This window comes from Pezoporus wallicus, unplaced genomic scaffold (genome assembly GCF_028554395.1).
Source record: "Pezoporus wallicus isolate ANWC-B61680 ecotype Strahan unplaced genomic scaffold, APGP_CSIRO_Pwel_v1 contig_10514, whole genome shotgun sequence".
Classification (NCBI taxonomy): domain Eukaryota; kingdom Metazoa; phylum Chordata; class Aves; order Psittaciformes; family Psittacidae; genus Pezoporus; species Pezoporus wallicus.
This window is the reverse complement of record NW_026637640.1, coordinates 329,107-349,031: the sequence shown is the minus strand read 5'-3', so window position 1 is coordinate 349,031 and position 19,925 is coordinate 329,107. Positions and strand designations below refer to the sequence as shown.

General features: G+C 45.6%; 2 protein-coding genes across 9 annotated transcripts in view; both read left to right on the top strand.

Annotated features, from left to right (window-relative positions):
• MYO9B (myosin IXB) overlaps nucleotides 1-11,941 on the top strand; it is a 42,025-nt gene extending 30,084 nt beyond the window's left edge. For 3 of the 7 annotated variants that reach the window (XM_057406762.1, XM_057406764.1, XM_057406760.1), the window contains 19 exons: nucleotides 325-1,257; nucleotides 1,802-1,868; nucleotides 2,228-2,358; nucleotides 2,892-3,046; nucleotides 3,179-3,369; nucleotides 3,785-3,883; nucleotides 4,359-4,535; nucleotides 5,037-5,078; nucleotides 5,627-5,738; nucleotides 5,907-5,977; nucleotides 6,435-6,627; nucleotides 6,861-6,989; nucleotides 7,388-7,493; nucleotides 8,208-8,339; nucleotides 9,272-9,395; nucleotides 9,830-9,877; nucleotides 10,376-10,515; nucleotides 10,799-10,926; nucleotides 11,066-11,941. In XM_057406762.1, the coding sequence (XP_057262745.1) occupies nucleotides 325-1,257; nucleotides 1,802-1,868; nucleotides 2,228-2,358; nucleotides 2,892-3,046; nucleotides 3,179-3,369; nucleotides 3,785-3,883; nucleotides 4,359-4,535; nucleotides 5,037-5,078; nucleotides 5,627-5,738; nucleotides 5,907-5,977; nucleotides 6,435-6,627; nucleotides 6,861-6,989; nucleotides 7,388-7,493; nucleotides 8,208-8,339; nucleotides 9,272-9,395; nucleotides 9,830-9,877; nucleotides 10,376-10,515; nucleotides 10,799-10,926; nucleotides 11,066-11,505 (3,418 nt within the window). In that variant the 3' untranslated portion in view covers nucleotides 11,506-11,941. Of the gene's footprint in view, nucleotides 1-324; nucleotides 1,258-1,801; nucleotides 1,869-2,227; nucleotides 2,359-2,891; nucleotides 3,047-3,178; nucleotides 3,370-3,784; nucleotides 3,884-4,358; nucleotides 4,536-5,036; nucleotides 5,079-5,626; nucleotides 5,739-5,906; nucleotides 5,978-6,434; nucleotides 6,628-6,860; nucleotides 6,990-7,387; nucleotides 7,494-8,207; nucleotides 8,340-9,271; nucleotides 9,396-9,829; nucleotides 9,878-10,375; nucleotides 10,516-10,798; nucleotides 10,939-11,065 lie in introns of all 7 variants that reach the window. The other 4 variants (XM_057406761.1, XM_057406765.1, XM_057406766.1 and 1 more) reach the window with 4 other exon arrangements.
• A 593-nt stretch (nucleotides 11,942-12,534) lies between these two features.
• Nucleotides 12,535-15,634, top strand: USE1 (unconventional SNARE in the ER 1). 2 transcript variants are annotated; one of them, XM_057406783.1, is made up of 8 exons: nucleotides 12,536-12,730; nucleotides 12,901-12,950; nucleotides 13,134-13,212; nucleotides 13,698-13,850; nucleotides 14,070-14,088; nucleotides 14,811-14,841; nucleotides 15,071-15,233; nucleotides 15,435-15,634. In XM_057406783.1, exons 1-8 carry the CDS (start codon nucleotides 12,629-12,631, stop codon nucleotides 15,615-15,617), a joined length of 780 nt encoding a protein of 259 aa, XP_057262766.1. In that variant the 5' UTR covers nucleotides 12,536-12,628; the 3' UTR covers nucleotides 15,618-15,634. The 2 variants fall into 2 exon arrangements, with proteins under 2 accessions (XP_057262767.1, XP_057262766.1); XM_057406784.1 differs by lacking the exon at nucleotides 14,070-14,088 and having other exon boundaries at nucleotides 12,535-12,730; nucleotides 13,698-13,845.
• Nucleotides 15,635-19,925: the final 4,291 nt, after the last annotated feature.

Sequence of the window (19,925 nt, the reverse complement as noted above, 5' to 3'; positions counted from 1 at the left end):
ACCTGCCAAGCTCAGTTTCTGTGTGATATATATTTACTTAGTAAACAAATAGAGCTATTACCCTGTGATGCTGCAGTCAGTATCAAATGGCTGGTGCTGTGTGGAAGCTGGTTCAGTGCTTCATACTCAAGCGTGATTCAGCTGAGTTGCACTGATGCATGCGAGTCCTAACAAGCAGACCTCCATGCAGTCCTACTGGGACTGTAAGTGTGTTTGTACTTTGTGGCCAGTATTGCTGTTGAGGCTGAATTTAAACAGTTGGGTACTTTTTTTAACCCCTGGGCATTAACATATTTGTGGTTTTACCTTGCAAATTCTTAACAGATTTCAGAAAATGGCTCTAGAAAAGCAGAAAGCTGAAGAAAAGCAGGGAAAAACACCGGAAGGTCAAGACGATCTGAGCAAGGATGAGCACAGTGAGCCATCCACAGATGAGTTGCCTGAGACACACAGATCAGAGCTGGATCAAGCTGTTGGGGATGGAGATCAAACTCCAAATGAGCAATCTGAAAGCTCATCTGAAAAAGCCACATTGCCCCAGAAGAACATGACAGAGGCCTCTGAGAAAGTAACAAACAGCCGGGAGAAACGGGAATCTCGCCGGCAGAGGGGGCTGGAACATAACGAGTTACAGAATAAACATGTCTTGCTTTCCCTCGAAGGACCATCTTCACTGTGCCACGAGGAACAGACCTCTTCTGAAGAGTCCCTGGGAACTGTTCCAGTGCAAGAGAAATCCACAGCAGAAGATCCTGTTCTTCAAGGAAGCAGGGAGGGAGAGAGAAATCCAATTGAAGAAAAAGTTACTTCAGATATGGCACTGTCAAGCGAGCTAAAAGAAAGTAGTTCTATCCCTGAGCAACCACCTGTATCAGAAGTAGATATGACAGTTGATAGAATGAAAACACAAGGGAATCAAAATAACCAGATAAAAGGCAGCCAAAGCTTTAACTGCCCTGAAAGACCGAAAAATCTTGCACTGAATCTTCAGAATACCCTATCTGCTACTGGGAGCTTTCAAACTCCATCTGAATGCTGGGCAGATAAAAACAAACGTCTTGTTAAGAAGGCAGCCAAAGATCTGGATAGTCCTACTTCTTCCCCAATTCAGAGATACGTGGATGACCCAGGGAAGCTAAAGTACAAGAGAGAGAAGTGGAAAGGAAAGAGACAATCAGATGCTGGTCATAATGATATGCTGAGTCAGTCTTTGGATGAAAGAACGCGTGTGGATAAGTCTCCTCAGGATCAGTTAGAGTAAGGGCAGCTTCCTAATTATTTGACTTTGTCAGAAAACAGATACCTTTAATGTTAGAAAATAGATGGAGGGCTCCTGAGAGCCTGTCTGTCTGGCCATGTGGTGAGAGAAAATATAGCTATGAACAACTGCTCTTTCTCTTGGCTCCCAGTCATCAGTCTTGCAGTTGAATTTGTATGGGTAGAATGTTTTCAGAAGCTACTGAAAGATGCAAAGCCTGTCTTGCTGAATTCAAATGGAGAGTTGGGGCTTTAAAGTAGTGTCTGGAGTTTGTTTCCATATGTGTTTTGTTCACTGGAAACAAAGTTGTAGTGACTTGCAGTTTACAAGCATCATCCCTCCAATGTGTCAGGAAATCTGACATACCCATTATTTGCTTTATTTCTCCAGTACATTTAGCATTTCAAACTGAGTTGAAGAGTTGATCCGGATTATTTCTTAGATGTAACATTGAGATGTGGGTATTTAAATGTGATAAATATGAAGAAGCTACAGATTTCTATAAAACATGTATTCTGAAACAGAATTCTTCTACCATTGCAGAAAGAAGGGGAATTCATCTTCATTAAGTGATCTTTCAATACTGGCCCAGTGTGTTATCATGAGTCAGGTACTGATGCTGTTGTGCATATTTATACTTAATTATTCTTGTTTACAGGTATTAAAGGTTTGTGAATACCTGGCTCCAGTGATGCCTGTGTTCCTGTCAAGTCATAGTTTTTTGACTTGACATCCACAGAAGAATAATGCATTAGCAAATACTATACAACAATTTGAAAACATAATTTGTAGTAACTTTGATCAAAGTGTTATATATACTTGGCTCTTACATTAGTAAGCAAATATCTATTGGATAAAGGGTTTTGTCTTGATGAAGCAAGCTTTTTTCCACCAATCTATTTCTTAAAACCATTTAAAGAATCTCTTTCACTCAATATGTAGTTTGTTGACTCTTTCTCTCTACTGTAGCAATCACCAGATGCAGTAGAAGAAGAAAAAGGCAACAAGAAATATCCTGTGCAAAAGAGGCCCGGTGACCTCTTGTCTAGCTTGGACACAGCCAGTTCCATGCAGCCAGCAAGTCAGCAAATAGATGCCAAGTATGTATTGTGTGTGTGAGTGACCTGCCTTTAGGAAACTGAAAAGAGGAGATTTCTCCTCTGGTGGGTGCTTGTCTTTTGAACTGTTTCTTGTTAACCTTAGAACCACCATCCAGCTGAGATCAAAGGTTTGTTAGTGTGCTGTCATCCAGGTTGAGAAATCAGACACCCAGGAGAGAAGCTGAAGAACTCAGCAAGCATGTAATGCTGTTTCTCTGGCCTGCTCCTGTGTCTGGCATTCTGCAACTTGGGAGCTTTGTGTGCCAGAAATGATGTCTTGGATGTGTGCTCTGTTGTCTTGTTGTATGTTGAAGATAGTGCTCTAATCTGGTAGATACCAGAATATCCACGTGTTCGTTCAGACTGTCTTTCCATTTTATTTGTGCTGCTCTGTTTTCTCTAGGTTGGATCTTAGAGTAATAATCACAGTGAAGGTTAATCCTGTTATGGGTTGCTGTTAAAAGAACCTTTTCTCGTAGCAGAGCCAGCTTCCATTACTAATGTGACAAACTCATATCTGCTTTTGCGTACAGGTCTGCTTTTAAAAGTCCTTTGCGTAGACTTCTGGGCAAAAAGCCAGACAAGAAAATTCCAAAGGAGAGTCCTGATGTGATTGATGAAGAAGGCCTCTCCCTTGTGTCTTGTGTCCTCTTTGCAGAAACAGGAGGGACACAGAAAGCTTCAGAAGGTGAGTTTGCGTGACTTAATTCTCAGCTTGCTAGTACAAACTTTTCTGTGATGTTTTGCATGGCTACTGAGGAAGCAAATACTGCAGAATTCAACCATCCTGCTTTCATGTACAACCTAATGTCTTTCCCAGCTTCTTCAGCGCAGCCCAGTCGCCCCCAGGCAGGGGAGCGCCATTTGAAAGAGAGCAGTAAGACAAAGAAGAACCGTACTATAAAGATCAGCAAGATCTCCAGTGTATCTCAGAACTGGCGAGCTTCCATGGTCCGTGAGATTGCAAATGCCAATGAACTGAAACATCTGGATGAGTTCCTCCTAAATAAGGTAAAAATTCAAGTCTCTGTTTGTGTGGAATTCTAAAGACTACTTTTCTGTATGTTAGGATTTAAAGCAAAAGGGAATTGATTTGATAGCTTGACTGAAGTAGGTCGGTATTAAGGCCCTTCCTTCAAGTCTCTTAATATTACATTACTCACACCATTCATGTTACTTCTTAGTTTGTTTGCAAACAAGTGGGCAGCAAAACTTGAATTAAAAAAGGCACAAGCTGTAAGGAAATGGAGCTCTCTAGAGCCTAGACACCCGACTCTCCTGTTTTGTACCATATCACAGTGCATTAAGAAATGTTGTTGTAAATAACAGGACTGGCCATGCATGACTAAGCCCAGCAACTGAAGCTTAACACTGGTTGGATGTTCCTGTTTGAATGAAATTTGATGCAGGTGTATTTGCCTTCCAGATCAATGACTTGCGCTCCCAGAAGTCTGGTGTTGAATGCTTGTTTTTTGAAGCCACAGAGAAGTTTCGAGGAAACATCAAGACCATGTATTCTGCTCCTGTAAGTAGCAAGCCCCAGTAAAGTGAAAAGTTGGTAGGAAATAAATGAGTTGTGTGCAGTTGAAATGCTTGACCTACAGCTCTGTAACAAAGCAACTCAGCAATTCTTAGCATAGAATTCAAAGCCGAGTGTTAAGACTTGAACATTTCACAGTTCTGCTGTAATCTGTAGACTGTTTTGTTTCCCTTTTCACATTCACTGTAACTTATTTTCAGAGAAGGATGGATTTTACTGTCTTCAGCCTCTTAATATTGCTGTCTTTAAACACCAAGGAGAGGTGCCAACAGCTTTTCCAATATTCTTCCAACACTGCCTTGTCTCAGCCAAATGCCTTTCTGCAGTGTAGTAGGGAAGTGTGTTTCTGTCATGGGCTGTTATCTTTTCATTGTGAGCTTAGACACATTAATTATGAAACCTCCTCAATGGTATCCAAAAAGAAGACTGTCTTCTGAATAACATTGTTTTCCTTCTCTAGAATGGGCAAATCCATGTTGGCTACAAAGATCTAATGGAGAATTACCAGCTTCTAGTTACAAATCTGGCCAAAAAAAGGGAAGAGAAAGAAGTCAAGCTAGTTTTGAATCTTTTCCAGTCCCTTCTGGATGAATTCATCAGAGGATATAACAAAAAAGAAGAATCTGAGCAGCCCAAGGTATAAAACTTTCTGTTACTGGCTTATGGGATGATTAAATCCTATCCTAGGATAAGGAACATGTGGGACCTCAGAAGCCTTTTCCATAGCATTCTTCATTAATTGGGAAACACCTTCCATACGCAAATCATGTGTATAACGCATTCTGAATGCTGATACACCTCTTGGAATTGTTCATTATTTGATTTAGTCTTAATATTTCCAGAATCTTAAAGTGTTTGTGCATTTTCTTTGAAAAGTTAGGAGTTCCCTGAAGGTTTTAGGGATGGAGTTGCTTTGTCATCATGCAATGAGCTCAGGTGATTTTTAGGAAGCTGACACTGGGCTCAGACAGCCCTCATACCAAGCTGCAGTATATAAGTATGTATTTATATACATATGTCTATGTATAGTGTCTCAAATATCTGGAGGTGAAGTAGCGTCTGGGAAACTGAATAGGAAAAAGTAGGAATGGAATGTATGAATTTCAAAGGCTAATGCCAGCTCTGTGTTCCACTGCAGCAAACCAAGGCCCAGAAGAAGAAACGAAAACAAGACCGTGCAGTGAGTACTTTCTGTCTGTAATAATCTAAGGCCTCAGCTGCACTCAGAACAGAGGAAAACACTCTTGGAAGAGCTTGATGTTGTACTGAAGTTCTCTTTATTCTGCATGCTAAATTACTCACCTCTTTTTATAAATATGTGACATAATGCAAAACTGGTTTCCATAAATCGGAGATCTTGCTCGAGCAATAACAGGTGCTACTTGAGCATTTCCTTCCTTGTCCATAGCATTTCTTTGAACCTACTGGCTTTCTCAGTCTCTGAACTGTTTAAAGGAAAACATTACTAAATCTTAATAATGAGCTATAGCTGATACTGTGGTATTGCACTGATGAAGATACTACACTTAACCAAGGCAGGAAATCAATCACAAAATAATCCAACAAACCCAATTGCCATAAGACAGAGTGAAAAGTAGCTTTCAAGTCAAAGCCATCAGCTGTAATTGTAAAATAATGGTGGAAAATATAAGTTAGGAAAGATTAAAATGAAGAATAATAATTTAAAAAGGCCAAGAAGTCCATGAGTTCCTTCCTGTCTCCCACCAGATTGTGGAACACTGTGGCCACGTATTCACAAACTACCAAGTGAACATACGGCAATCGTGTGAGCACTGCTCATCCTACATCTGGCCCATGGAAAAGGCCTGCCTCTGCAGTGGTAAGTTGAAACCCCTCATTTGTGCCACTTAGTTGCCAGGATGTGCAGATTGTTTGTAACTGCCTGGTATAGATGAGTGAGCAGTAGATGCAGTTTATATAGTAAGTGAGTAAGACAAGATACTCTGATGTGATTTGGAAGGCTTGTAACAATTGCTTCTTCCTCTAGCTTGCAAGTTGACTTGTCACAAGAAATGCATGTCCAAAATCCAGAGCAGCTGTACATCCTGTGGAAAAAAGGTAAGAACTGTAGATCTGGGATGTGGAACTGTGATACCAGAAGTGATACACGCAAAATGCTGCCTTTTTTAACTCGGAAAATGAGCAGTGAATGTTCAGGCACTGACTAAAAATTGCTTCAACAGTTCCCTTCTCTGTCTGCACATAGAGGCAGGCCCTGCAGCTGCAGAAACAGAACACTCTTCTAAAGGTGATACTTGAGCTAATTTGGGAACTTCTGCCTTGAGTGTGTGTGCTGTGTTGGACAAAACTGTTAAAGAAATCCTTCTGTGTGTACTACAGTGCTTCTTCATTGCTGCAGCTCAGGAAATCTGCCTTGTGATCAAAGGCTTGTAGCCAGCTAGGATAAAACACTCGGTTTTTGTTTCTGGAAGCGTAAGCTAATTATAGCATGAAGCAATGGAATTTTCTAGCTTGGGAACAGGTATTCACAGTGCTTGACCTGTATCAATTCCAGAACGAACAGGACACAGAACCACGACATTTTGGAGTGTGTGTGAGTTCCCTGACCAGTGAGAGAAATTCAGTCCCCATTGTCATGGAGAAGTTGCTGGAGTACGTGGAGATGCACGGCCTCTACACGGAAGGCATTTACAGGAAATCAGGATCAGCAAATCGAATGAAGGAGCTGAAACAGTTGCTGCAAGCAGGTCAGGCAATGTTGTCTGCCCTTTTGACTTCCTTGCAGTTTTCCCTGCCATTTGGATGGGAAAAGCTGCTTAATACATATAAATCACTGTCAGCAGACTGGTTTTTCTGCTTCCAAATTGCCACTTGGATTCTTTGACCAGGAGATCTGACTATTTCTAATCTTACTACTTTGTGGTTCCCATTCTGTACATCAGAGGAATGAACTGCTCTAAATAAAACCTTTCCTTTTCAGATCCAAACTCAGTGAAACTGGAGAATTACCCTATTCACACTATCACGGGCGTCCTTAAGCAATGGCTCCGGGAGTTACCAGATCCCCTGATGACATCTGCCCAGTACAATGACTTTCTTCGAGCTGTAGGTAGGTCTTAGAACTGTTCAAAGCAGTGTTTTCTCTTTGCCCGTGGAAAATAAGCTCTTAAGGTGCTCATGCTGGTGAAAAAGCTTCCTTACAGTGTATTTGCAGCAATGATTTTAGACATCTTACTTAGAACACTTTTCAGGGGATTTCTCCTCATTGAGGTATTCTAAATAGTGTTGGAGGTGTTGATGTGTCACTTGACGATTGCTCGCCACAGCAGCTCTGAAAGAGCAGGAAAATTGCAGTGCCATGAGGGTTACTTTAATATCCAGTTATAACAATGACATGGCAGTGTGACCTCTAAGAATTTAATCTCTTTTGTTTGAGACAATGTCAGTAAGTGCCTCTCACTGGCGTTGCACAGCAATTATCATCTTGTGCTTTCTCCCCTTGTGCAGAACTCCCAGAAAAGCAGGAGCAACTCAGTGCCATTTACAGTGTCCTTGAACAGCTTCCACAAGCAAATCATAATACCTTGGAGCGACTCATCTTCCATCTGGTCAAGTAATGAATTTAATCACTTCATTTGGAGAGAAACTCCATGAGATGTTTTTGAGTCCCTCTTGGAAGCTTCCTAGAACCTTAAATGCCAAAGTGTCAGTGTAGTGATTGTGCTGCTGGTCTAGAACTGAAAGAATTGAAGTTGATAGTTGTGCTTACTTCTACCATCTGGTGTATTTGTATCAAATTAGGTAAGAACAAATTTGAAGACAAGGTAGATCTGAAAGCCTAGGTGAGTCTTTCCTGAACACCAGGATTTATACAGATGAGTACACAGTGAACCAAGGATGTCAGTGTACTTGGTAGGGACTGCATAAGGATTATAAATACTTGCACAAACAGTAGTTTTAGGAGCAGGGATAAGTGGTACTGGTAAAGGGGCTGCTCTTATCCAAGGAACTTGAGGTGGTCTTCTGAACAGAGAGACAAGGGATTTTTAAGGAGGAGGCATTAAATCACCAGAGTTGCTTTAAGAGGTTACCAGATTAGCTTAGCCTGGATGGCTCCTGTTCCTTTCTTGGAGGTATGAGACTTTGAATACCTAGGTGTGAATTAATGTTGAAACTTCTTTGGACTGCTCTATGTACTTAGTACCCCACAGATTTCCATACATGTTGTTTGGGAAGTCTGGCAAAGTTTGATCAGTTTGCTTCTATCCTAGCAAGGTTCACTTAAAATCTGTTTTGTTTTGGTTTTCCCCTAAACATTGACTTTCAGAGTGGCTTTGATAGAAGATGTCAACCGGATGTCACCCAATGCCTTGGCCATTGTTTTTGCTCCGTGCCTTTTGCGTTGTCCTGATACCTCTGACCCTTTAACCAGCATGAAAGATGTTTCAAAAACAACCATGTAAGTTTTAGCAGCCTGCTGCAAAGTAGTGTTTTGAAATATGATGGAAGGCCATTGATATGAATAAGGAAGCTTATTCATATCAAGCTGAGAAACTTTGGGTTAAGAGTTGCTAAATTCTGGCTCTGATAGTGCTGTCCATTTATACACCCTTCTCCAAGTCATTCCACCTGTCTCAAGTTTACAAGGGATAAAGTAGGATGACTTAAGTCTTAAACAGCAGGTTTGTATTTTACATCAAGATAATCTTTTGTGGGGATTGTACACTAATCATACGTATTTTCTGAGATACAAGCCATAATAAACAGTAGGATATAGAATTAAACTGCCTCCTGCATATTTGGAAACCCCTGATTGTTTCTTCTGTGTTGTTCCTTGAATTGAAGAAGGTTCAGTCCTTGAGCCTCTTTGATCTCCTCTCACCCTCCAGCAGCTCTGGCTCTCTGAATGCTCCTTGCCATCCTCACTGCATGGCTGGCCTTGTGTCTGTCTCCAATGAAATAAAGTTTGAAAAACTGCAGCTTTTTGTAACTTCTTCCTGACCCATGGGGCCACAGAGGTGGAAAAGGACAGTTGCAGGGTCATTCTGTATCCACCACTCTGTGGCAGCACAGGGAAGATGGGCAGAAGAAGCAGTTAGCAGCCATGGTAATATCTGTTTACTTACCATTGTGGTGTACAGTCAGCATGAGAGGCTCTGGTTATCCCAGGAAGAACATATAGCAGGGTCTTCAACAGTCTGTCCTGTTTTACTTTATGTGTTGGTCTGTTCAACTTGTTCCCATGCCATTGGGACATTTTGACTGCATGTCATCCATGTGCATGTATGGCAAACATCCCCAAGCCTGGAGAGGTATCTCATCCCACTGTCATTGTCTCCAGAGCCTTTAAAGAAAAGAGGCTGCTCAATAAACTCTTGCCCTTTTCTCCAGGTGTGTAGAGATGCTCATAAAGGAACAGATAAGGAAGTACAAGATAAAAATGGATGAAATCAATCAGCTGGAAGCAGCCGAGAGCATTGCTTTTCGACGCCTCTCCTTGCTTCGGCAGAACATGGTAAGTGTTGAAACAAACCACCAAGCCACGCCATCCAGCAGAAAGCATCTCGCCAGTTTCTTGGGAAGGGATATGTTAGTTGTTCTGGCCCTCCCATTCAGTAAGTCAAAGATCAATTGCAAGAAAAAGTGGATTTGGACTTACCCAATAAGTCCAGCTAAATATACAGCTGCATTGTAGTCTGCTTGGTAAATGAAGGGTGCAGGGGTGGGGATCCACTCTTGTGGTCAACATCACTCAGTCGAACTAAGATTGCTGAGCCTTTTACATGGCAAAGGAGATCCTTCACTCCAGAGGCGGGTAGTGGACAAAAATATGCTGTGTTTTAATAGGGCAGATATGTGTGTTCTTTTGGTTTTGTTGTATTGATTTAAACCAAACCAAAGTCTGATCAGAAGCTTCATATAGTGAATTTGGTCTTGATCTCTCCCTAGCTCTGGCCTGTAAAACTTGGGTTTTCTTCCCCTTATGAGGGGATGCTGGTATGTACATTGCCTGTGTTAAGAATGCATGTGTTGGGGTGGTTTTTTTCCATATGGTACTACTGCATGACTAAAATACTTACTACATATGTTGTCACTTGGTTTTAAATACTCTTGAACAATCAAGACTGCATGTATTGGTGCCACTTTCTCCCCAGCCTGCATGCAGGGCTGCTGACCTGTTCTGTCATAGACATTCTGAATGTAACATGTATTCAATGTAATAATATTACTTGTAAGTGTCTACTAAAACTAATCTGAGGCTGGCAAATCAAATTGCTGTGCTTAAAGAGAACAACCCCCCAGGAATCCAGTGAATAGGAAAATTTCTGTTGCTTTTTGAGGCATCTGTATGGATAACTAACAACTCTCCATCAATTCCATCAGCCTTTCATTTGGGCTACTCATTTGTTTTCCACCTTGCAACTAGTAGACAGTCCAGACTTGTATAGCTTCTTATGACTTATGAGAAGTGTTACATGTAAATTTGTCTTGCAGAGTAAAAGCTCACAGGTCAAAGGCAGTGACAGTGGCAACTCGGAACTGGACTCATTGCATGAAGAGGAGGACGTTTCTGAAGCAGATAACCGGGAAAAGGAGATTCTCATCGATCGCATACAGTCAATAAAAGAAGAAAAGTAAGTGACCCTTTATCTCTGCAGAGCATGCCCTGTGCACTTGGAGGTAATACAGGTAGTAAAGTAGGATACCTTTTGTCCCAAATGATCCAGTGAATTTTGTTCTATAGGCCTTTATGAAGGGGAAAAGGAAAGTACAAAGCACTAGCTGAGAGGAAAACCCATGAGAATTAATACGTAATGACTGCATGCTGGCAGCTTTACCTCTGAGCATGAGCTGCACAAAGTCACTCATATCAGAGAACACTGTCTTTAGAGCGCTACAATCTCTGTTTTGATGCAGGGAAGATATAACTTACCGGTTACCCGAGCTCGATCAGCGAGGCTCTGATGAGGAGAATGTAGACTCTGAGACCTCAGCGAGCACAGAGAGCCTGCTTGAAGATCGAGCAGGACGGATGGATACCGAAGGTCAGTATTAAGGTAGTGTGTGCTTTTTTTATTCTCCATCTTTCACCACATGAAGCCAGGTGACCAGATGCTATCTGGTCACGATTGCTTGCATCAAGTTACATGCTTTCAGTATCTAAAGGATTCTGTTTCCTTAAAGCAGTTACTGGATTACGCTGCCATACTCAGAGCTCCGGTAATCCTGCCAAAGACATTTGCAAAGTGCCTTCTCTTTTGCAAACCTCTTCACGTTCTCCCTCTGCATCCCTGCCTTCAAGACACAGATCATCTTTAACACTGTCCAGGCTTAAAGTGCCCCGTCGAACTCCAGTCATACCAACGGCAAATATAAAGCTCCCTCCCGGCCTTTTCAAGTGTACAGAATCCCAGGGCAGGATTTCAGCTAACGAAGAGCCTCAGCTACCGGTGAGACGAAGGGAGCAGCCAGCGAGGCGAACTGATCAAATCCACTCGGTGTACATTGCACAAGGGTCTGCCGTGGCCCACGCTCAGGAACTCTTGGATGACTACGAACCAACAGCGAAAGTCAAACGGAGGTTTTCGGACCCGTACTCTCACGCTCCCTGTATAGAAAAGTGAAAGATGCTCTCTGGGCTTCTTTGAAGTCGACTGCAGCCTTGGCTTTAACCCTTTGGAGGCTGTGACCTTGTTTTGCATGGCTGCTGGGAAGGTGGCCTGGAAATAGACAGTACTGTGAGGGTTAAACAAGGTTGTTTCAAAAGAATACTCCTCACTTTTAAGTTAAAACCCTGCAGTGAAAGTAGAACCGGTGAGTAAAATACATGGGTTGAGTGTAGAGCAAAAGTCCCTTGACTCTGCTGCTGTGCCTGTTTCCATTTGCCTTACGACGGACTCCAATGGGACCAACAGTGAGTGTGGGTCAGTGTGTGTTGCCTTGATTTTGTATGGTTTTATGACAACTTTCTGTGTGGTTTACAGAACTGTTCATGTTGTAATAGTCTTAACTGAGACCAAACTATATAAAAACGTTTATTAATACATTGCACTTTTAAAAGTACACGTGTTAGGTTATTGATGTCTGTCTCATCTGATGAACCATCTCTTCTGAAGGAGGCTCTGAAGTGCATCTGTGCAGCGCAGCCCCGGAGGGCAAGGTGCCACCATACAGAAAGTGTTTTGGCTCCACACCCAGCCTCCATGGCACTGCTGTGAAATCCATGCTCTGTCTACCCTGCTCCCTGTTGGCGTATGCCAGGAGCGTGTGCTTGAGCCCAGAAACCAACACTGGGAGGGGATCCTGCCCATCCGCTGCGCTCTGGGGAGAACCCCCTGCAGCCCTGGTCCAGCTCTGGGGCAGCAGCACAAGAGGGACGTGGAGCTGTTGGAGTGAGGCCAGAGGAGGCCATGGAGCTGGAGCAGCTCTGCTCTGGAGCCAGGCTGAGAGAGCTGGGCTGGGGCAGCCTGGAGAAGAGAAGGCTCCTGAAGGGGAGACCTGAGAGCAGCTCCAGTGCCTGAAGGGGCTGCAGGAAACCTGGAGGGGGGCTTTGGACAAGGGATGTAGGGACAGGCCAAGGGGAATGGCTTGAACCTGCCAGAGGGGAGACTGAGATGAGCTCTGAGGCAGAAGCTCTTCCCTGGGAGGGTGCTGAGAGCCCGCCCAGCGCTGCCCGTGCCCCGCCCCAAAATGGCGCCCGCCGCCTGGAAGTGGCCCTGAAGCCGCTTCCGGTAGCGGCCGTTCGCGATGGCGGCGACGCGGCTGGAGCTGAACCTGATGCGGCTCCTGAGCCGGTGCGAGGCGCTGGCGGCGGAGCGGCGGGACCCCGAGGAGTGGCGGCTGGAGAAGGTGAGGTGGGACCCGGGGCGGGGGGGGGTCGGTTCGGCTCCTCGGAATAGACTGAGGCAGTGAGCGCTATGGAGGGATGAAAGCGCGGGCTCGCTCTCAGCCCTGGCAGCCCCTGTCAGACAGAATGTTTCGCCTTAATGTCGTCGCTTAAAAGCTCTCTCCTTCCTCAGTATGTGGCTGCTCTTGAGGACATGCTCCGGGAGCTGAAGCAGCAGAGCAGGTGAGCCGCGCTCTGAAGCGGTCGGGGAGGGGGAGGCTCTCTTGCGGGCTCGTTATTAAAACCGCTTCTTTAAGAGCCACTTATAGGGGCTTTTCTTCCATTGATTTTATTGGGAAAGTAGCCTGGACGACAGGAAATCCTGATAACGTAGGGTTTTCATGTGACTGTTTTCATTGCTGATAGCAAGCCAGCCCCAGAGCTGCTGAATGAATACTCTCGTAAAGTGGACTTCCTGAAGGGGCTTTTAGAAGCTGAAAAATTGGTAAGATCAACTAGTTTGGCTTGTAAAAACCTGTCTTCTCTGTTTATGGTTACCCTGTTGCCTTTACTTTGCGTTTCAAAGTAACTCTTAATAAAATCTTTGCGGGCAGTCCTTGTGAAAACGTGAATGAATAGGTTGGATTCAGCCTTTAGTTAGAAAGGAGCTGTGGTATGAGAGGAGAAACTTGTTTCCTCCTCTTCGAAAGCAAAGTACATCTTCCCTACCTCCGTCTCACCTCTTTGGTGTGTGATGCAGGGGCAGGTACTGTCCCTGTGGCCAGACCCCTGCTTTGGATGGTACCACGTGCATCAGGAAGGCTCTGGGGTGCCAACAAGCTGTGCTGCAGTTAGTGCAGGTCCAGGCAGAGCTCATTATGGGCAGCAGCTGAGAAGGGCTCCCCACATCCTTGTGGTCATCCCCCCCCATTGGCTTCATCCTACAGAATGTGCTATTCATTGACTTCTCCTTGCTTCTTCCTATCGCAGCCTTCCTCAACTGAAAAGGCCCTGGCAAATCAGTTCCTGGCCCCTGGCCGCACCCCCACAACAACGAAAGAGAGAACCCCAGCTACCAAAACAGTTCACCTGCAAACAAAGGCTCGTTGCACAGGCAAAATGAGGAGTGAGCTGCTTGGTACAGTATGTTTGGGTGCTGCTGCTGCTTTAGAGCGTCTCTTGTTGCGTTCTGCTGCCTTTGGGGGCTGTGTCTGAGATGTGCCCCAGGCTGGGTGGGGAGTCGCCTTTTTCTGGTTTGGATAGTTTAAATACTGGGCACAGGCACCATGCTAGGCCTGGAGGACTGTCCGTTATCACTGGCCCTTCATAATACTCTGTTTTGTTTCTCTTTTTGCCTCCGAGGACCCCTTGGCTATAGATGGTAAGTATAATCAGTTGATTTCTCTAGCTTTAGTTAACCTGAGTGTTACAAGGAGGGAAAGAAGAGGGTCACATATTGGAGATTGGCCAAAATGTAGTTTTAATTTAGTGGCTTAATTCAAGATAGCAGATTTTAAAACCAGACTAAACTACAACCCCTGACAGATGAAAGCCCAAGTTTTGTTATTTCTGTAGTAGCAGGGCCTTGTACGAGCCCATTTTTCTGAAACTCATAAAGGAACATTCTAATTATAGAATTAGCAAGGACAATTTGTCTTTATTGTAGCTGCTATTCCATGTGATTTTAGGAGCTTAGAGTAGGTGTTGTTTGATTTCTCCTAAATACACAGCCACATTATTCACGTAGGGAACTGGTAGGAATCAATTTGCAGTTTCCGTAGCTGCTGTTGCAGTGATTGGAGCTAGGCCAACCTAACATGTCCTGAAAGGGAACACTGAGGCACATAGGCTTAAAGCAGGCCCTCAGGGATATGATTCATCTGAGGTTTTTCTTCTTTCAACCCTGCTTTTGATGTTCTGCGTTGGCTTTTCCCTATGGACAGCAGGTGAGTATTTGAAATCCATGTTCCCTGGGGCAGAGGGCCAAGTAGGGTTTGGACACTGGAAAATCCCTTACAGAAAATTTGTTTCTTCAGCCTGTGATTGCATGGGACTTTATAACATGCTAAAACACGAATTGATTTCTTTTTCTATTTTCTCCAGATTCTGAGGAGTTAAACATAAGGAAGCGGAAGTAAGTCAGAATTCCTCATTCCTGATGCTCAGTGTTTCGGGAACTGCTTTCCCAATGACCTTTAAATCCCAGATGTGCTTCCATTTGGGTGCTGCCGGTAGAAACCAACAAATAATGACTGCAGCTGATCTGACTGCTCTTGTTGTCAGAGTTGCAGAGTCTGGGGACACTTGGACATCAACCCTCAAGGAAGTCTAAATCCCAATTCTTTCCCCTTATGTTCTTGCAGAGGGCTTGTGTCTGATGAGAAGCAGTCCGCAGTGGAGCTGGATGCTATGTTACAGCATCATCAGGACATGCAGGAGAAATTAGCTGAAGAAATGCTGAGTTTGGCTCGTAGTCTCAAAAACAACACTCTGGCTGCACAGAACGTGATAAAACAAGATAACCAGGTAGGGCATGTGCAAGGGCTAACCCAAAGGTTAAGTGCTAATATGTTAAATACTCTACCTATAACTTGATGAGAGGGGGGGAGACTTGGAGACAGTACCTGTCTGCTTCTGTAGTGGAGATGAACCTTTCCTCTGCTGGAAGAAATAGTGGTCAGAACTTTCACATCTGGGTTTGAAAACATTTGTTCTCTTGCTCCACAGACACTCTCTCATTCTCTGAGGATGGCAGACCAGAACTTTGAGAAGCTGAAGGATGAATCTGACCGCCTGGAACAGCACGCAAAGAAATCAGTCAACTGGCTCTTATGGATAATGTTAATTGTAGTTTGCTTTATTTTCATTGGCATGATTCTCTTCATTAGGATTTTCCCAAAACTAAAATGACTATTACTGTTTTTACTTAAAACAGCAGTTGGAAATCTCTGTTGCTATGATAACTGTCAGCAGTCAATGTCCTTGCCACCTACCCTGTTCTTAGAGAGCCTCTGCATGGCCTACCCTTGCATCTCTTTCTTGTTCAGTTACTGGATTTGGAGAAGGGTTTTGTGGGGAGGGCTTTCTACACTTGGGTACTTGGTTATTTTTTGTTACCTTGTGAATATTGTTGCCTATTCAGGGGATAACTGGGATAAAGATGGCAATTTATGGTGAGCTGTTAATGAGTTCTTTAGTGGATCCATATGGTCCTGCTTGTAATGTGGCTGTAGCAAATGGTACAGCTCCTAAAAGGCATTTACTCAGTCAAATATAAGGAACAACTGAAGTCGCAGAACTTTTCCTGTCTTTACAGCTTTCTGTACTGAACTAGGACATTGCTGCCAACAGGGTATTTAACCACACTTTGTAGAGACACAGCTGTAGGGGGTAGAAAGAGAATGCTGCCGGATTTAGAGTATCAATAGGTAACACAAATTCTCAGGCTCACCTTTTTCCCAGGTGGGTATCTGGGACTTTGAACTTTGCAGTCTTCTGCAGTTTAAACTTAATGTAGAAGGGCTGAAGTTGCTTGCTCTTGCAATCTTTGCTTCCCTTTTTGTTTGCACAAATGGTAACTCATTGCTTTGACCAGAGCAAGCCAGGCTGGGTGTGCAGGCACTTCGGTTTTCCACACGAGGGTGCTGTGCCCATTGGCAAAGGCCGATGTTCTAAAATAAGGGATGTTTTTTAAAGTACCTAAAATCCTAATTATTTCATGGAACAACTAAAAGCCTGATATTTAAGGGACTGAGTCGATCTTTGTTTCAGACCCTTTTGGGGTATACCAAAAAACCTTATCTTTTATGGCTGTGGGAGTGAGAGGCAGTATTCAGCAGTCACAGATCAAAACATGATTTATACAACAGAGGACAGGCATGGTTCAGGGCTCTTCAACAAGGCTTTATATTCTGAGATGGAGTTTTACAGGCTTGTGCTGTTGAGACAGTATTGGGGGTCCTGCGCCAGCTCATGGGGAATGGTTACCCCTGGTGAAGCTCTTCCTGCTGTGCTCTTAGTAACTACACCAGTATCTTGATAGAAAGGTTGGACCAGATGATCCTTGAGGTCTCTTCCAACCTGCCAGTCTATGATTCTGTGCTTTGATGCTGCAGGGCAGTATGCTGGTGACTCTCTAAAGGGGGCATACAGGAAATCTGGGGGGGGGATTTCTTACAAGTGCCTGTAGGGACAGGACAAAGGGAATGGCTTTAACCTGCCAGAGGGGAGACTGAGATGAGCTCTTAAGCAGAAGCTCTTCTCTGTGAGGGTCCTGAGGAGCTGGCACAGGGTGCCCAGAGAAGCTGTGGCTGCCCCATCCCTGGCAGTGTTCAAAGCCAGGCTGGACAGGGCTTGGAGCAGCCTGCTCCAGTGGAAGGTGTCTAAGCAGCTATAAGCAACTATAGTCACTGATACATCTGCCACAACACCAACCTGTTTGTGTCAGCCGGGCTATTGGAGCAGAAACTCTGTTTTCAAGCCATCACTCTGCTGCGAGCTTGATTGTGTAATGCTGGATTGGAAAGGAAGGTGGGGACTGAAATGTGTAAGCAAGAAAATTCAAACGAGTCACTGTATTTGTTTTCAAATTAACCTTTCCAGCCACACAGGTATTTATAACCCTGCTTATTATAACTGTGCTGACTAACAGCTTTAGAAAAGTCTGGAAATAAAGAGCTGAGGGACAGCGTTTTAGTAAGATGAGAGAACAGTCTTAAGTGCTCCAGGAAAGCATTATTGCACACTGGCAAACAATAATAGTACACATGACCTGTCCTCCTGAGGCTTGAAAGCAAGAATGATGGGGTAGGATTTTTTCTGGCCTATGTAAGGCAGGAGGATGGAATACATCATCTTAAGGAGATTCTTACTTCTTTTCTGGCCTTAACCTCCGCACAGCTGTGCTGCAGGGATTCCAGAGCTGTGGTCCACAGGATTAGCTCTTGCTCCTTGTTTTGACTGAACTAGTAAGTAGCACTTTAACAGCTTTTCCATGTAAAGAGCAGCTGCCATTTGCTGAAGGACCCATTTTTTTTTCCCCTTCTTTTTCTCCACTTGTGAAGAAAACCCCGGGTTAAACTAAAGCCATTTGTTGTTGCCAAAAGGTGAAACGAGGAGCTGCAGGGATGGGTTCCGGCATTACCCACTCAGGTGGTTACAGGCTGTTCTATGTCCCGCTTGATGCATGATGTTTGCATTTTAGAGTGTGTGCACGCATTCATACATGTACTTAAATGTGGTGTTATACAAGAGATAGAGCACGTGCTCAGGCATGGAAATAGCTGAGTTCTTATAAAGAGCTTTAGCAGAGTAGTGGTGGTACGAGAAGAGGGTACAGGCACAAGGAAAGGGGGGAAGCATGCAGAAGAGGGGAAGGAGCAGAAGCTGGTTCAGCGGAGCAGGGGCAGGATTGCAGCAGGAGCCAGAACTGATCTAATTCAGCATGTCCCTGCCCATTGGAGGGGCTGGAACGAAATGACCTCTGAAGGTCCCTTCCAACCCCAACCATTCTGTGGTTCTTTCTCATGAAGATTTACCTCCTTTGCGGTTTTATTTGCACTCATGAAAGGTTCCTATAAAGTAACCATCACCACTTCATTCTTACTTTAGCACCGGGTAAGGGGCTGTATTACCTTGCAGTGACAGGAGAGAAAATCAGGTCTTTGGGGATGTTCTGTGTGGGCTCCATCCCAGTTAGTGCTGCCGTGTCAGCTTTGTCACCTCACACGGCCTAGCATGGGCTGTACGTTCCAGCTCTTTCCCTGGCACCGTTCAAGGCCAGGTGCGATGGGGCACCCCGTTAGTGGAGGTGTAAGCTCCCTTCCAGCCCGCTCCGTGTTCGTACCCTCTGGGGGCAGGTGCCTGTTCCGCTGCGGGCGCACCCCCTGTGAGCCCCGTCACCTGCCCGCTGCCTTCCTCCTGAGGGCTCGGACAGGCTCCGGCTCACCACAACCCGCCCGCCTCCAGCAGGCCCGGGGGTGCCCCGCTTGAGGGAGGCCCCGCCGCGGGGCCCTCAGCGCTGCCCCACCCGCAGCCAGGCCGCCCTCAGCCGGGGGGCGCGGGCGGGAAGGGGGCGGAGAGGCCAGGCCAGGCCCGGCCGGCGCCAGCGGGGAGCGGAGGGGAGCGGAGCAGAGCCCGGGCCGGCTCCGCCCCGCGGCCGCCGCCTCCTCGCTCCGCCCGGGGCGCGCAGAGGCCGGGCAGGGCTCGGAGCTCCGCGGAGATCGGGTCGGCGCCGCCCCGGCGGGGGAGGCTGGAGGTGAGCGGGTGAAGTAGCGGAGGGAAGGGAGGGGATGGCGGGGCCGAGGGGTCCCGCTCGGCCTGCGGGAACCGCGCTGGGAAGGGGGGGCCGGCTCCTCATGGAGGTCCCGCGCCGGGACTGAGGGAAGGGCTGCGAGGAGCCGGCTCCCGCCTGCCCGGCCCGGCGGGGAAGGGGCCGGGTGGGCTCTTGGGGGAGCCTCGAGAGGAAGGAAACCCTTTCGTGCTCTGGTACGGAACGGAGCGCAGAAGGAAGGGTTCCGTCGGGCTGCCTTTGGGCGCAGGAAGGTCAGGGCAGGCGCCCGACAGCGGCGGTACTTAGGGGAAGCCGCTCTGTCCTCCTGAGGTACCTTTTAGCGGAGGCTTCAATACTTCGCCCTTAACCCTTCGCATGAAGAACTTGGGGGAAGGTTTTCCTACTGGCAACAAAACCAGTTGCCAGGATGGCGAAGCCGTGAGGCTGAAGGAAAACGCGTTTAATAGTTCAACAACGGGTTTGTGTCGCGGTCGCAGTTCAGGTGGCACGAGGATAAATCAAAAGTCGTTGTCTAATGTTAAAGGTGCCAGAAAACCAAGCGCTCGATGGCAAATTGCACTTCTGGAATCGTTGGAAGCCAGGTGGGATGCTGGGTTTTAAGAAGAGTAAGAATAAAATCAGGGATCAGAGCATGAGCGTTCTTGGGATAGACACCGATGCTCTGGGAAGTCAGGCACCTGGATTTTAGTTAGCCGGGCTTGGAAATGCTGGCTTAATCTACACCATTTATCAGCACTTAAAGGTAATTCCTTGGTTTTCAAGTGTAATGTGAAGTGTTTGAGGTCAGTTTTGCAGGAGTCGGGCGGAGGGTGCATTAGAGAGGACAGATACGGTGATGTTTATCCTCTAAAAGATGGACCAGTCTTCTCCTATGGCCAACAGGGACGACTGGTTCCGAGATGTGAGGCTGTGCTGGCGATTGATGC